General features: G+C 40.0%; 2 protein-coding genes across 2 annotated transcripts; one reads left to right on the top strand and one right to left on the bottom strand.

Annotated features, from left to right (window-relative positions):
* The first annotated feature begins 478 nt into the window (after positions 1–478).
* Positions 479–12,229, top strand: LOC146656004 (E3 ubiquitin-protein ligase TRIM21-like). Its single transcript, XM_085428784.1, has 2 exons — positions 479–622; positions 6,182–12,229. The coding sequence occupies exon 2, from the start codon at positions 6,191–6,193 to the stop codon at positions 7,844–7,846; it is 1,656 nt and encodes a 551-aa protein (XP_085284910.1). The 5' UTR covers positions 479–622; positions 6,182–6,190; the 3' UTR covers positions 7,847–12,229.
* Positions 12,230–12,545: 316 nt separating this feature from the next.
* Positions 12,546–15,688, bottom strand: LOC146656003 (uncharacterized). The gene is made up of 4 exons (XM_085427605.1): positions 15,226–15,688; positions 14,080–14,228; positions 13,202–13,366; positions 12,546–13,124 (listed from the first exon to the last, which is right to left on the bottom strand). Exons 2-4 carry the CDS (start codon positions 14,134–14,136, stop codon positions 12,957–12,959), a joined length of 390 nt encoding a protein of 129 aa, XP_085283731.1. The 5' UTR covers positions 14,137–14,228; positions 15,226–15,688; the 3' UTR covers positions 12,546–12,956.
* Positions 15,689–16,147: the final 459 nt, after the last annotated feature.

Genomic DNA, 16,147 nt, shown 5'->3' with positions numbered 1-16,147 from the left:
CAAAACAACCTGAAGAGCTGGTTGGGAGTCGAAAGAGCTCTTTCGGTTCTCTAGAAAGAGCCGGAATTCCCATCATCAGTACGGTGGCCGGCAGGCTGAAACGCGCTGGTAGTGATGCGCTGGAAGTACACCGTACTTCCCCTCACAGCGTCAACGACCAGAGCCAGGCTAGTCGGTTAATCCAGATTACTACTACTAATAATAATGATAATAATAATGATAACATTATAATGCTAATTACAATATACTGTAATTAATCATAATTAATGTTATTGTTGTATATATTTAAGAACACTAATTAGAAAATACAAATATATATGAACATAAAAGTATATTTACATATTTTAAGTAATAAAAATACAGAAATGTAGATGAACAACTTTTAACCTGATGTCGCCTGTACCTGTAGCAGGCTGAAAGGAGAGAATTTCTAACATCTGCCCCCTGCTAAACCAGTTGGCGGCTACAAACCAGCTGATCCTCTAATGCAGGAAATGCAAACATGTACATGCAGAGGCGGAGCAAGAAGTGGAATGTATGAGGGAGCAGAGCTGCAGTTGCGTCCTCTTTGTCTCTGAAAGAAGATTCAGCCGAGTCCATCAGGTTTTTCTCAGCAACAGTGGTGAGTCACTCTGTTCATCACAGTCACATTGGTTCAATAGAAATGTCCTCATATAGCCACTGATCTACTGTAGAAACATGGAGCTGCTGTTTGAAAGAGTCTTGCTGTGGCACTGCTCAGGAGAATAAACCTCTGGGTGTCCACAAGTACCTCCTATCTCATATTCCTAACCTGCTTTCCTTGACCTCAATGAAAACACTGAGGTCAAGGAAAAGTTGTTAGGAGATATGATAAGGACTTAGGAAAAGAGAAGAGCTGTGCACTGAGAACTGCAGAAGACTAGAAAACACTGATCTTACTTAAACACCAGTGTTTTATGGAGGTCATAAAAAACAAACAAAAACCTAAGAAAGAGGCTCAGAGTCAGTTTGAGACTGAAAATTGTGCACAGACGTATTTTTGTAGCTGGCCTTAAACCATATGTGTGTAAGAGTTTCACTTTCAGGAGGACATTTAAATGAGTCATATGAACGGGGCTGGCTCTACACTGATACAAGAGGAGGCAACGCCCCTTAAGTCAAGCTTTTAGAAGTTGAGAAAGAACATTTCACTAGCTGGGCCCACATCCTCATTTTAGGTTTGACAGCGTTTTAGTAGTTAAAAGTGAATGCTTTGACATGAATTGAGCTGCGGTTTGGGGAAGACCTCGACGGAGACTGGCGATGGCTCCCGGGCCTGGCAGATCCCCATGTATTAAATAGAAATGAAGAAGTTACAGAATTGAAAACAAGGAGGGAGGGAGGGTGGGGCACGTAAACAACTTGCAGAACTGGAGAACTGGGGGAACCTGATGATATCCGGAAGGAGACGTTAGTGTGCTGCCCAACTTGCATCACGCACATATTTATTATTTTATGGTCCTAAGTGTGAGTGCATACACTCATAAAATGTTTAGTAACTTCAGATCCCTGCAACAAGCCCTGGTCCAGTTTACTTTGGTGATTTGGACTATTCCATTTCACAGCTGTTGTTAATTCTTTTTTTCTTTATCTCCTGTACAGGCCAACGCAATCTATTTGTCTTTTCAGGTTGTAGTTTTACACAACATTTTCAGATCCAATAGAAATAAAATAAGTGTTTCGTAATTCATTCAATTTGTTGTCTTGATTTATAACTGGCATTATTGTTTCATTCTATTATAGAATCTTACAAGAAAGAGGCAAAATTATATTCCATTGTGCTTTATTAGCTGCTTCGGTGAAAAACAAATCAACAATGCAAACAAAACAAAAAAAAAACATATCAAAACAACATACTGGAAAACAGTTATTCATCACTTGATTGCGTCAATACAACACTTGAGCACATATATGCGGGACTTTTTGTGGCTGTTTTGATCTCACTCTCTCTCATAACCGAGCAAATCTCGCTGTGGTAGCAGGCTTAAACTCGGTATGACCCAGGTTGATAGAGGGGGCCCAGTCTGGATCGCATTCCAGCATTTTGTAGGCTGGTTTTCCTCCAAAACACAACAAACATTAGCTCGCAAAGCCACAGTAAACAAAGCAGCATAGTGCAACGAATTCAATTCAAATCAATATAAGACTTATTTGTAACCTACATCAACAATTATGTTATGATAAATTACGTAATAACTACAACAAAAGACTTACCTTTGTGGAAATGCTTGGAGCAGACTAACATGTGAGCTGGAGTGTTCTGGAACGTTATATTTGGTCTTCGAATGAGTGCAATCTAGGCCATCTGTCGGCTCTTTGTTACTTCGGAAACATGGCTTGAACAATTTTTCTTCAACGACGTAATCCAATTAAAACTGATCTCATTACCTGACGGCTTTCTGTGGCTGTCATGTGACCGGCTATTGCAGTTAATAATACAACAGCTTCTTGCCATTCTTTGTGTTTCTTTTTATCGCTGTGTGACTGTTTTCAGCGATAGTGGCTAGTACCACTTGCCACTCGTACCTACAATCCTTTGCGGCTTTGCCCCGGAAATAATGTCACATTTTCAATCTCTATTCTTTCTCTCACCCCGGTCTGGGGGAAGGGGCGGTAGTTACACTGGCAGCAGCAGTAGCACACAAACAGAGCAGGAGGAAGAGAGGGAAAGAGAGCCAGGGGCAACAACATCGACACATTAGAGAGGTATCATAAGGAAAATGAGTAACGCCAAGAAAAGAAGCAAAATCTGAAACCATTTCAATTTTACAGAGAATGCAAAGGCAGAGTGTAGAGTCTGCAAGAAAAGGATATCACAGAGAGCCAGCTCCACAAACAACCTGCACAGGCACCTGAGAACTGTCCGCCCATCAGTGCAATGGGAAGATCACACACAGACAGCTGAGTGTGATATTAATGAAGGTGCATTTTGTTTCTTTTGGTTTTGCATATTTTAATCTATATTTTATTGTGTTGTGGTTTGCAGTGTTTTGTGTTGTTTCGCTTTAAATTTGTTTAAAAGGAAAAAACTGAAAATTTAAATAGTTAAAAGTTGAATTGTAAACAGTTTGTTTTTGTATTTTATAATTTATATAATATAATTATAATATTTTATAATCTTTTTCATTTTATGTGGAGTGAATAAATAAAAGTATATGTGTTATTTATATAAGATAAGATAAGATAAGATAACCTTTATTAGTCCCACACGTGGGAAATTTGTTTTGTCACAGCAGGAAGTGGACAGTGCAAAAGTTATGACGCAAAAATTAGAATACAATAAGAATAAATACAGTACACAGCTGTACAGAATAGAATAAAATAATATACTATATACAGTAGAATAAAATAGAATAAAAATATACAATAAGATAAAAATAGAATACGAATGCTATATACAACTGAGTAAAAATACAACGATGCCAGAAAAGATTATTGCACTTAGTGTTATTGCACATGTGTGGATGTGTGTGTTTGTTCAGTTAAAGTCTTTGTTGTGGAGTCTGACAGCAGTGGGGAGGAAAGACCTGCGAAATCTCTCCGTCCCACACCGTGGGTGCCGCAGTCTCCCACTGAAGGAGCTGCTCAGTGCTGTCACAGTCTGCTGCATGGGGTGGGAGACGTTGTCCAACAGGGATGACAGCTTAGCCGCCATTCTCCTGTCACTCACCACCTCCACTGGGTCCAGAGGGCATCCTAGAACAGAGCTGGCCCTTCGGATCACCCTGTTCAGTCTCTTCCTGTCCCCAGCAGAGATGCTGCCGCCCCAGCAGACCACACCATAAAAGATAGCAGAAGCCACCACAGAGTCATAGAAGGTCTTCAGGAGTGGGCCCTCCACCCCAAACGACCTGAGTCTCCGCAGCAGGTACAGCCTGCTCTGCCCTTTCCTGTAGAGGGCGTCTGAGTTATGAGTCCAGTCCAGTCTGTTGTTCAGATGAACACCAAGGTACCTGTAGCTGTCCACAGCCATATAATAAACATATAATAAACATATATAAATAAAAACACGTTTTTTTTTACATTAGTAATTCATTTTGTGCATAATTTTATATTGTTGTTCATAATAAATTAATTAAAGCAACAAAATAATCTCAAGAACCGCTTGGGAGCCAAAAGAGTCGGCTCTCTAAAAAGAGCCAGAATTCCCACCACTAGTTTGTGCGCAGACTCACACAGCACTCCGCAGAGATTGCTCCCTGCAGCTAAACATCCAATCACTGTTAGTATGCAAATGAGCCAGTGTCAGGTTTCTCAGAGGGCAGGGCAGAGCAAAACAAACAACTTGGATATGGATGAATCTGTAAGGGAAGCAGGAGATTGTTGTTGTAGAGTGGATTGAAGAGAAAGGAGAGTGGAGCTGTTCAGCTGCAAAGAGAGCTCAGTTCCTTGCAAAACAAACAAGCTTAAAACAAGAAAAAAGTTCAAATGTTCTGTTCTGAACCTGCTGTGCTCTACACATTAATTTTAAAATTGTAGGAAAAGACATGGTGATTTCTTTTATTACCATGGCAACCCTTTTTAGTTTTCTTAATATTGGCAATAGCAAGAAATGTTATTGTTATATTTGATATAGGCCATCCAATTAAGGTAAATGTCATGTTTTTAGTTGTCGGAATCTGATGAGAAATATTTTATTTAATTTTTTGTTGTTTTATTTTTCAGTTAACGTAGTCAGGGGGTTTGCGTGCCTCAATGACCTTGTTTCTTTGGAACGCACCTATCTTTTTGACTTCAGGCTGACTCCACATTTCCTCTTCTTATTAGTGCTTCTGTTTCCTTTAGCTCTTTCACATTAAAAGCAAAGCGCAGGCAAACTTTTATTGTGAAGCATTGAGAGGAAATAGTGTTTGTCACAGAGTGAGGAGAGTTTTGTTAGCTGAGCTGTCTCACATACCACCATTTTCATCATGAACAATTGAAACAGGAACAGGAAGTTAAATAAAGGGTGGTGCAACACCATCAGCAAACCTCATCTATCCATTTTCATGACTACTGATCAAATTCAGGCTCCCAGATGATACAGGTTGAGAGGCGGGATACACCCTGGACAGGTTGCCAGGCTACTGCGTGTCTAATGCTGCTGAGCAAACTCATCCTGTAAAGTCTCATTTGGACACGCACTAATAAAAATCTGAACAATGCAAAAGACAACAAATGACAATTTCTTAATTGTATATAGTTGAATTTCAAAATATTGCAAACAACATATGTTGAACACTTTTAATATGGATTTCTTAGAAAAAATGAAGAAAATACTTTTTCCTTTCAAATTTCATTCTGAACTGAGCTACTGTGAACAAGTTTACCACTACACCAACAATATCAGTAGACTGTCATCAAAGATGAGGGTGAGGACCCAGGTACTGACAACACAGGGAGACAAACAAAAGGCGGGCCGTTTATTTAGGCAAAATACACAAGACTACAAAAATAAGAAAAACTAATAACTAATGTAAACTGGGAGAAGCTAAACTCAGAGCACCGCACAAGGAAGGCGGAAAAAACTAGAGACTGGGAACATGGGGAAGATGAACAGACAACCTGACAATGAGCAAAGGGAAAGCAAACTGAACACAAAGCATGTGAGACAGGGGACTGTCAAAATAAAACAGGAAGTGGCACACTTCACAGGTGAGACACAGTAACAAGAACCTAAAGACTAATAAAACAAGCGAACAGGAAACACAAATGATTAAACCGGGAAGAGCAAGGAAACAGAACCATGACTAACATCAAAGAATAGAAACCTAACCAGAACATCAAACACTGAATCGCAGACTCCGGACCAATAGATCAATATTCTGGAGTTTCCAAGTTCTACTCAAATTCTACTCAAATTTTAACTGAGAACACGTTTTGTTGTTTTTAGAACATTTGCTGCTGCTTTACTTTGCTCAAGAACGTTATGGTCCAAGAACCATCAGAAAGTAGAAACTCTGCCAATCATGTCTGTTGTGGCCTTGACAAATGGCATCATTCTGGTGATTTCCACATTTTTCACTCTCACCTGGAGGTTTGTTAATTCAGAGGGTTAAAGTGCTTCATCTGCTCATCACAGCAATAACTCAAAACGATTAAAAGACTGACACACTCCTTTTTCTTTCTTCTTAAACATGCAATTAAATTAAAACTTATTTTTCTTTTCCTTCTCCCTCAGAGTGCAGACATGGCTGCTGCCAGTAACCTGCAATCTGAAGATCAGTTTCTGTGCTCCATCTGTCTGGATGTGTTCACTGATCCAGTCAGCACACCATGTGGACACAACTTCTGCAAAAACTGCATCACTCAGCACTGGAACACTAATGGCAGACATAAATGTCCTATGTGTAACAGAGTGTTCAAGAGACGACCCGAACTAGACATCAACACTTTGTTCTCTGAGATGGTTGCTCAGTTCAGACGTGAAGCTCAGCAGAAAGCCAGCAGCAGCAGCTCAGAGCAACAAGCTGCTAAACCAGGAGAAGTTCACTGTGACGTCTGTACTGGAACCAGACTGAAGGCCCTGAAGTCCTGCCTGGTGTGTCAGACTTCCTACTGTCAGACTCACCTGGAGCCTCATCTGACAAAGAAAGCTCTGAGAGGACATCAGCTGATTAATGCAGTGGAGAACCTGGAAGACAAGATGTGTAAGAAGCATGAAAAACCTCTGGAGTTGTTCTGTAAGACCGACCAGACATGTGTCTGCATGCTCTGCTCTGTTTTAGAGCACAAGAACCACGAGTTTGTTCCTCTGAGAGAAGAATATGAAGGAAAGAAGGCAGAGCTGGGGAAGACAGAGGCTGTGATTCAACAGATGATCCAGAAGAGACAACTGAAAATTCAAGAGATCAAAGAGTCAGTGAAGACGAGTAAAGGTGCTGCAGACAGACAGAAAGCAGAAGGTGTTCAGGTCCTCACTGCTCTGAAGGAGTCTGTTGAGAGACGCCTGAAGGAGCTCAAAAAGGAGATCGAAGACAAACAGGAAACTACAGAGAAACAGGCTGAAGGTCTCATCAAAGATCTGGAACGGGAAGTCTCTGAGCTGATGAAGAGAAGCTTTGAGGTGGAGCAGCTCTTACACTCTGAAGACCACCTCCACCTCCTCCAAAGCTTCTCGTCCCTGAAAGCTGCTCCACCCACCAAGGACTGGACAGAGGTCAGAGTCCATCCACCATCATATGAGGGGACTGTGGTGAGAGCTGTGGCTCAGCTGGAGGAGACACTCAGGAAAGACTTGAAGAAGCTGTTTGAGGCTGAGCTGAAGACGGTCCAGCAGTATGCAGTGGATGTGACTCTGGATCCTGATACAGCGTATCCTAATCTCATCCTGTCTGATGATGGGAAGCAAGTATACTGTGGCGATGTGAGGATGAATGTTCCAGACAACCCAGAGAGATTTTCTGCTTGTGTTTGTGTTTTAGGAGCGCAGAGTTTCTCTTCAGGCAGATTTTACTTTGAGGTTCAGGTTAAAGGAAAGACTGACTGGGACTTGGGAGTGGCCAGAGAGTCGATCAACAGGAAGGGAAATGTTATGCTGAGACCTCAGTATGGTCTCTGGACTGTAGTGCTGAGGAATGGAAATGAATACAGAGCCTGTGCAGGGCCTTCATTCCGTCTCTGTCTTTATTCTGGCCCTGAGAAGGTGGGGGTGTTTGTGGATTATGAGGAGGGTCTGGTCTCCTTTTATGATGTAGGTACTGGAGCTCTGATCTACTCCTTTACTGGCTGCTCCTTCACTCACAAACTCCACCCATACTTCAGTCCCTATCTGAATCAGGGTGGTAACAACTCTTCACCTCTGATCATATGTCCTGTCAGTCAAACTGAGTCGATCAATGACTGATTTTATTTGATGAACTGATTGAAGTAAAGGTGGCACCTGTGTGTTTGGCACACCGTCTACCGCTCTTTCTTATTTGTCTCATTTTATTATTTTTAGCCAACGTTGTGCAAGATGTCAGTTCCACGCTGTCTTATGATCACCTGACGTTATTGAAAACAGGTTCATCCACCAAAGTTTTAGTTCAGCTTGATGAAGCCAGGGTTCTTTGCCTCCCTATCTGGAAGCAATACCATCGTGCCGGTGTTGTGCCATTCCAACGCCACCAGCTACGTGGAAGCGACGCAGGATACGGGGTCCCCGTGGACGTCGCCTCGTTAAGCTGAGAATCTGGATTTCTTACCTTCCCCACGATCTTCACTCCATTCGTCAATCTTTTCCATGACTCCTGGTGCCATCGCTTGCTCTGGACTCTGTGGACTCCTGGTTGGTTCCCGTTGTCGGCTCTATCGAGAGGAGCCCTCTTAAATCCTTCCCGTCGACATCTGCGTTGGCGGGGAGCGGATCAATCAAACCTTTCGACCGGTGGATTGGGTAGTTGCTCCCACAGAAGTCTATGACCCAGCTCCCCTCAGGTTGGGTTTAATAAATGCCAGATCGGTGGCAAACAAAACTTTCATTTTGAAGGATTTCTTTTCTTCCCATGCGTTGGGTTTCCTCCGTCTGACTGAAACTTGGACTTCACCTGGTGAGTTAAGTGCCTTTTCTGCCGGCTGGCTGTGCTTATTTTAGCGCCCCGAGAGCTTCTGGTGGTAGAAGGGGGTTAGCTGTTGTTTTTAAAGCACACTTTGATTTTAGGCAGCTATCCTCACCAACACGCTACACCAGTTTTGGACTTTGTGTGAACTAGTGAACTAAGCCACTCGCCTTCGTTGCTGTATGCGATAGTTTACCGGCCTCCTAGAAATAATAAGGATTTTTAATACGAGTTTTCGGACTTCCTTGCTGACTGTGCATCATGGTACGACCAGATCCTGCTGCTCGGTGATTTTAATTTTCACATCTGTTGCCCAGGGAAGCCACTGGTTAAGAACTTCATGGACTTAGTAAACTCTTTTAATCTTGTTCAGTCTGTTAAAGGTCCCACACATTGGACTTGGTGTTATCTTATGGGTTATCCGTATGTAACTTACATGTCGAGGATGCCTTATTCTCTGACCATATGTCTGTAACGCAGACACTAAAGCGGTTGCGCCACAATGTCATGCTAAAAAGAATGATTCTTTAAAATACAAGGGGGAGCAAGCGAGTCAGATACCAAGGGCACACAGATGAAGCAGGGGATGTTTGGGCCCTCGCACAATATGGCAATAAAACAGGGATGATTCTGTCATTGACGTTATTGGGCTCATGGAAATCACTGTATGTGAATACAGGTTTCTGTGTCACTCACAAATACAGGTTAAAGTGCTATCATATAAAGAAGAAGCCATAAGTGAATGGTGCCATTTGCATGCTAATTGTGAATACATTCATTCAAAGTCATCTTAGTGGAAACCAACTTAAGATGATTATTACTTTCAACATTAATTTGAGTGTATAAAGGTAAATCTAGAATATAGAATAGATCGAAAAAAGCTTAATGCACAAATTTTCTGTGTGGTGTTTAAATATTTTCTTGCAAACCTCCTGTTTTTAAAAATGTCTCTTAAACGTTAAATATATAACCACAAGACTTGTTTGATGTGTTTACTACCCTTTTTTCTAGTAAGTTGGTGAGAGTATGTAGACTAGACCATTAGTTGTACCCCCACAAAAACTACAGACTTTTGTCTTCTGTTTTTTCCCATCATTATTAAATAAGCATGCAAAGTTTTACCAGGGTTGATTAATTATTGCATGTGCCTGTCAATAATAATACAGCAGATAATCAGTTAATAAACGGCAATTGCCATAAGGGAATTACACACCTTGATTTATAGTTAATGTTAATGAGTAATGAAGTAGGAAAAATCCATTAAGAAGCTGCTTGGGTCTGTTAGACAATGTTCCAAATTTTATAATTCTGGATAAAGGAAGAGGTAGCTGTAGAAATCTAAGCGCACATCTTTTAAAACATCTGCTCTAAGGATTTTCATCATCCACAAAAGATCTAGGTCAAACTTGTGAATATAGAGCAATGAATGTGTCTCGAAGTGCCAACGGAAGACAGCGGCAGGTAAAAGAAGATCAGTTCATCTCATATTTTATGCATTGCTTCTCATCTTTGTGGGGGCAGAGCTGAGTCTGAGCCCTGTTTGAAATCTCCCAACCTCATTAGGAACTGGCTTGCTTTTGGGGAATCGGGTCTGTTCTCGTGCCTGCCTGTGAGGAGTAAGACTCTAAAGGAGCAGGTTTGGATGCTTCTTTGATGTTCGCATCGAGGGGATTGTGTGTTTCTTGCCAGGAGATTGATCCACTGTGGAAACTCATCTCTTCTGAACTCATTCACAGGAGCAAACACAAGCACAACAATATACCTAAATATCAGAATCTTTTTCAAACCACACAGTTTTATAAGTAGTATCAACAACATATTCTGTGATTATTAATTTGAAAATCCAGGGTGAAGCAGCAGTTTTACATTTTATTTCAGGCTTTGTTGCCTAGTCCCTTAAATTGGCACATTGTAATGTAGCAGTGAACAGTTATCTTGATTAAAATGTAGTGTCTGTTTTGGTAATGACATACTCGCTAACAGCAGGTGTTTCCATCTTGCTGGGATTACAGGCCTAGACTGTGTGCAGGATGGAATTTTTCTCCCTGTTTAGTGTCATAGTGATGAGTCTCAGAGGAAAAGTCTTTGATGGGATAATGAATTCTCTTTATGGATAGTTGTTTGAGCTGGAAATGACCTGCCCATGTAGTGTAGTTCTGTGTTAGAGACGAATGTCGATAGTGACAGAAGCAATCTTGAAGCAATGAAAAAGGATGAAAGTAGATGGCTTTTTTCCCCTTGCAAACCCAGTTATTTTAAAGAGGGGTGCAGACTAGTTTATTTCAGGTTTTAGGACATGGTAATAGCTCATGTGGTTCATAAGTCTTAAAAGTGTTAAAAACTGAGCATTAATAAAACTAAACTGATAACAATCTTTCTTTACTCTTCATTTAGATTCGCCTCATGGTGCTTTGAATGCACATCTTTTCGGTCTCTCTTGCAAAGATTTACTGTTATAACCATGGCAAAAGTCCTTGAGTTTAATGGTTGTTCAAAGTCAATTTCAGAGCTAAAGAAGATAACCTCAGTGCTTCATCAATCTCTCATCTCCTGGCAGCAGTCTTCATGCTATATCTGAATGAGTAAGCAACACCTTAACAATCCTCCCTGCTGCCATCCATCCATCTGTAAATGAGGGAAGCACCCGTTATTCTAAAATTAGTAACAGTGAAATGACTAGCTAAAAGTGCATGGAAACCTGTCTTTTGCGTACGAATGGTTGAAAAATGTGCCGTCTAGCAGAGTGAGAGATCGGTAGGCTGATTTCGATGTGTGAAATAAAAAACCTGTTTGTTACAGCTTGCTGGAGGTTTTAAAGACCTTAATGGCGTCATCAAGTGGGATAGGTGCAAACTGACAAGTAAATTTATATTTCTTAGTGTGTCAGCTAAAGTCAGCTTATAGTAGTCTCCCCAGATATATTAACCTTATATTGATTAAAAATCAGAATAGTGTACTTACTACCTGTTTGTGCTCTTAAAGCTTTTCAACAAGTTCAAATTTTGTCTACATGATTTTTTATTATTATAATTTTTAATATGTTAATGTGTTTATAAAGGTTAACAGTGCACATGAAATACTGGAGCTTTTACATCAGACACTTAATGTGCAGAGTACAACATGGTTTTTAAACTTTCAGGGTTACATGTCTATGTCAGGTGACATGATCTTAGCATGCTATTAGCTCCTCTTGTGCATTTTTGCTTTTTTTGCAACAATGTCTCCAGTCTGTTTGTAGTTCAGATCAAGCACTCTTTTAAAATAGGTGTTTAAAATTGCTTTTTCTCTGAAGCAATATTTCCACGAAATGTGTCCAAGTAGATCAAGCACTCACAGCATCTATACCTAACAAAAGTTTTTTCTCATTTCCTTTAAAGATTAGTATAAGATTAGAGCCTGACCCAGTCTTGGTTCTAAAGATAATGTCTCATATCATCATATCATAGTCATATCATTTTTTAAAAACTGACAGTGCCTCAAAGTCTCAGTAATTAACATGTTGAAAGGAAACAGGAATATCAGTCTCAATTTTATGAAACAAGCTGTTTCTCTTTTTTTAAGCAAAAAAAAGCACCTGTAAGTATAACGTATTATTTATACTCCATACTTGATTTATAAACACCTATACATTTTTGATGGTGTCATCTCAGAAGTCCAGAAGGATATATAAACCTACACTCAGAAAAATAAAGGTGCCAACTGGAACCAAAAGTGGTTCTTTAGACTGATGCCATAGAAGAACCTTTTTTGGTGGCACAAAGAACCTTTCAAACAATGGTTCTTTGAAGAACCATTTCTTTCAGTGGTTCATTGAAGAACCTTTAATGGTTTTTCCAAAGAACCTTTTTAAAAAGGTCCTTCAAATGGTTCTTTAAAAGAACCATTTTAAAGAACCTTTTTTGAGTGGTTCTTTAAAAAAACCATTTTAAATCTTTCAAAATAAAATGCATCATAAATTGAATTTGAGTAGGGTAAAATAAATACGAGCACAGCAAAGACATATTAATGGTTTATTGTCATTTTGTAGTATACCAAAAGACAAAAAGGCATTTTAACCCTCAGCACAACATCACTACTAATACATGTCACATATTAGTGTTTTAAACAGTAATAATTAAATATATTGGCTATACTATAAATAAATATATATAAATACTATAGCTACAGATAACACAACAATACATGTATTGTTTAATTAGTAAAACATCAGAAAGTGATAAAACACATTAGAAATAGCAATAGCTTCATAACAGACCAATAAATCAACACATTTTCATCAGCAGATGTTTGCATGTTCAGTAAAAACATTTCAACAACAAGTTTATGATTAAAATGATCAATGAACTTCAGCCTTACGCTATGTAATGTACGTTTGTTAGTCCAGTTTAGGACAATGTCTCTGACGTATGTTTCATATCAAATATATGTCATATCAAAACAAGCCCACACCTGCAGTTGTTTCAGTTTTTCACTGGTGTTTCCTGTCAGCTGGTCAACCTCACTCAGGCGGACATCCATATCAGCCAACCAAACGACAAGTTCCTCCCTTTGTGCTTCAAACCCCTCCCACTCTGAAACAAGGAGCTGAAAGAGAGAGAAAAGAGTCAATTATAAAGAAGAGAGAAAAGTGAAACCCTCCTCAGAAGGTCTGACTCGCATACCTGCAGTTGACCTGTGATGGACTCCAGTTTGGCGTTCACGTCATCCCTCGTCGATGCCAACAGCAGAGTCTGCAGGGTGCCCTGGAAGAGCTGAGTTAATGTTCGACTCCTCCTGGTCAGGCTCTCCAGCTGGATGACCCGAGGTCTCCCCTCTCGCCGCTGCCTCTGAACACAGAAACACAAATTGCATCTGAAGCAGGAGGTGGAGATTTTTTTTGCTATTCTTTTCTAAATCCAGGCTAGATCACGTGGAGGTATTTGGAAAACTGTTTTGGCCAGTGGACGACTGTTGTCTTGCAGAAAGTCAAATCAATCAAACATATGCGATACACAATCAATTCACAAGAACACATTGTAAAAAATAAGTCCAGTTCTTGCCTGATTTCAAGTGAAATCTGCATCAAAACAGGGTAAAATGAGTGTTTGCAGCAAATGTGAGCACAAAGCCTCACTTTGTACAAGCCTGCTATTACAGTTCTCCTCTATGCAGACGACTTTCCTGTTTTCAAGGCACAACTTGGATCTGCTGTACGAATCTTATGGATACACACTAAATGAAACAAAAGTGTGCATGACTCCAGATTCTGATCCCTCATCCTAATATGGTCCCAACATAGCAACAGCAATAATGCAAATGTTGAGGCTTCAAAATACAAAGTCCATAAACCAATGGCTGACATGGGTTTTATCATAAGGGTGATAAATATACAGATTTCAGTCTGTCTTAGAGATTTGATGTTCATTTACCTGCAGATGCACTATACGTGCCTGCTCTATGGTTTTTCACAACATTTTGCACATCACTATTTAATACAGGAAGTACGTGAAATAAAACAAGTCATCTCTCTTTGTGAGAGGACCATATTAATGAAACCAACCTCAATGACATCATAGGGATCCCTAAAGATGCTCCTGCTGCTTCTCTTCCTCCTCATCCAAAGCTTCCTTCTCCTTGTCCTCAACTTCCATCCAATTGTAATTCAATCTAATTGTGTTTCTGCCCCTCCTCTTCCTCATTTTGTTGGAGCTGTGAACACAGTTAATGTGAATCTGGATTAATTTGTGCAAACAAGAAAAATCTACAGCTTTTTGGTCAGAGTGATGGAGAGTGGTCTTGTGATTTAAGCCGGGTAGAGTAGATTTATGTGTTGATGCTACCTGCTTCAGCTCTGGCTGCTGAGTGATATTTACACCCTGGCTGGATTACAAACTTTAACCATGTGCTGAACTTTGGCCCAGCGTTGATACCTCTTGTTAGTATAACGACCTCTTCTTAGCTTGTATGTATGATGTATGATGGTGGATAAATGAAATATACAAAAAAATTTAACTATATTACAAAAGAACATCTATCTTGGAAACATCAAATGACCGGAGCATAACTTGTCAACTAGTCCGAAACTAAGTTATGCAGGAACAGTCAAAGACACACCTTCTCATGTTTGAAAGGTTCTTTGTGGCACCAAAAAAGGTTCTTCTATGGCATCAGTCTAAAGAACCACTTTCTATTCATTTCTATATAATTCGATTAGACAATAAAGAGTCATCTAATCTAATTATTCATTCAAAACACTTATGCATAGCTGTATTTTATACAGCTCATACAGAATTCAAAGTACAGGTTCATGTGAGTATTTAATGTACAGCTCATATCTACAGAATTTCAGAGTTTCTAGAGCAGACACAGAGCTCACGCCACAACAGGCTTCAGGCGCCATTTTAGTGACTTTAACAATATATTAAATTTTAATTTCGGTCTAGCTGACATTAGGTTATGTACGCAGCACGCAATTGAACCACATATTTTAGAAGCCAAAGGTTCAAATTAGCTGGGAGCACCTTCACTTAATTATAACAGTGGTTTTGTTAGGAAAACAGTTTCTGTATACCGGATACTAAATTGCGCTGACCTCAACGGCTAACGTATCTAGCTAATCGCTACTGTTAGCACAACATTAACAGCAAGCTACAAGGACGAGTAACAAAAACAAAACAGTAATAAGGTTTTAATGAAAATGTTTTACCTTTTCTAACAGTCCCAGAATCCAGAGCTTCAAAGTCCGGCAGGTACTGAAGACTGTTATCCGTTTCGCTGTCACCGTCCGTGAGTTTTTTTCCCCGAAAGGTCAAGGCCCGCCGCTCGCACACTCTGTCTGCGCATGCGCATCCCAACGACTGACCCCCTCCGTCCGCTCCCGGAAGGTTATAGTATGACGTGTTCTGACGTCACTCTCTCTCCCTGTCATTTATTTGGCTCGAAACACATATTAACAAATTGCTCAGTGATGAACAACTACTCAGATCATTTACCTAAGCTGTGCTTTGTCAAAACGAAGTGTGTGTTCATTACACTGACATTCTGTTCTGCAATTGTTATTTACTTGTATCTTATAATTTGACTTTACATACTGCTGGGTGGTTTGTAAAGTTTACAATAACTAGTATTATCATTATGCTATATTTTCAAAAGTATATAATAATCTCAAAAGTAATGCCTTGGAGTAGAAAATAGTAATGCTTTATTAAAATTTAAAACTAAAGTACAGTATTTGAATGTGTGTATTGTGTCTACTGTTTGTTAACTCACCTCACCATATTCATAATGTGTTTGTGGGGTTAGGGGTGTGTGTGTGTGTGTGTGTGTGTGTGTGTGTGTGTGTGTGTGTGGGGGGGGGGGGGGGGGTTAGGGTCTTTAGGCTTTGGCCCCCACCCCTGCCACCAGTATATTTTTAAGCAAATATTTCTAACTTTTATTTGAATATTCAGTTTCCTACCATCTTCTCTTAAAGGGTAATTGCCAGGTAACCCGCCCTCCCCCTTCGCACACACATGCACACAAAGAAAACACACAGTATAATTCACAGCCTCGTTATAGTGAATAAATATTTATGCCATTTACACCACCAAACTTAGATTGCTAAGGATGAAGAACCTTTTGTTCTTTAA

This window comes from Rhamphochromis longiceps, linkage group LG13 (genome assembly GCF_057381845.1).
Source record: "Rhamphochromis longiceps isolate RC_006_pf linkage group LG13, R_longiceps_female_GT1.1, whole genome shotgun sequence".
NCBI classification, from domain to species: Eukaryota; Metazoa; Chordata; class Actinopteri; order Cichliformes; family Cichlidae; genus Rhamphochromis; species Rhamphochromis longiceps.
Note: the sequence above shows the minus strand (reverse complement) of the source record. Positions and strands in the feature narration are given on the sequence as shown.

What these genes read in the sequence shown, in the direction of transcription:
- LOC146656004 (XM_085428784.1), top strand. Translation starts at nt 6,191, where the DNA reads ATGGCTGCTGCCAGTAACCTGCAATCTGAAGATCAGTTTCTGTGCTCC.
- LOC146656003 (XM_085427605.1), bottom strand. Translation starts at nt 14,136, where the DNA reads ATGAGGAGGAAGAGAAGCAGCAGGAGCATCTTTAGGGATCCCTATGAT. An exon ending in ATCCCTATGATGTCATTGAG is followed by an intron (nt 13,367 to 14,079) that starts GTTGGTTTCATT and finishes TTCTGTGTTCAG; the next exon opens with AGGCAGCGGCGAGAGGGGAG. An exon ending in CCATCACAGGTCAACTGCAG is followed by an intron (nt 13,125 to 13,201) that starts GTATGCGAGTCA and finishes TCTCTCTTTCAG; the next exon opens with CTCCTTGTTTCAGAGTGGGA.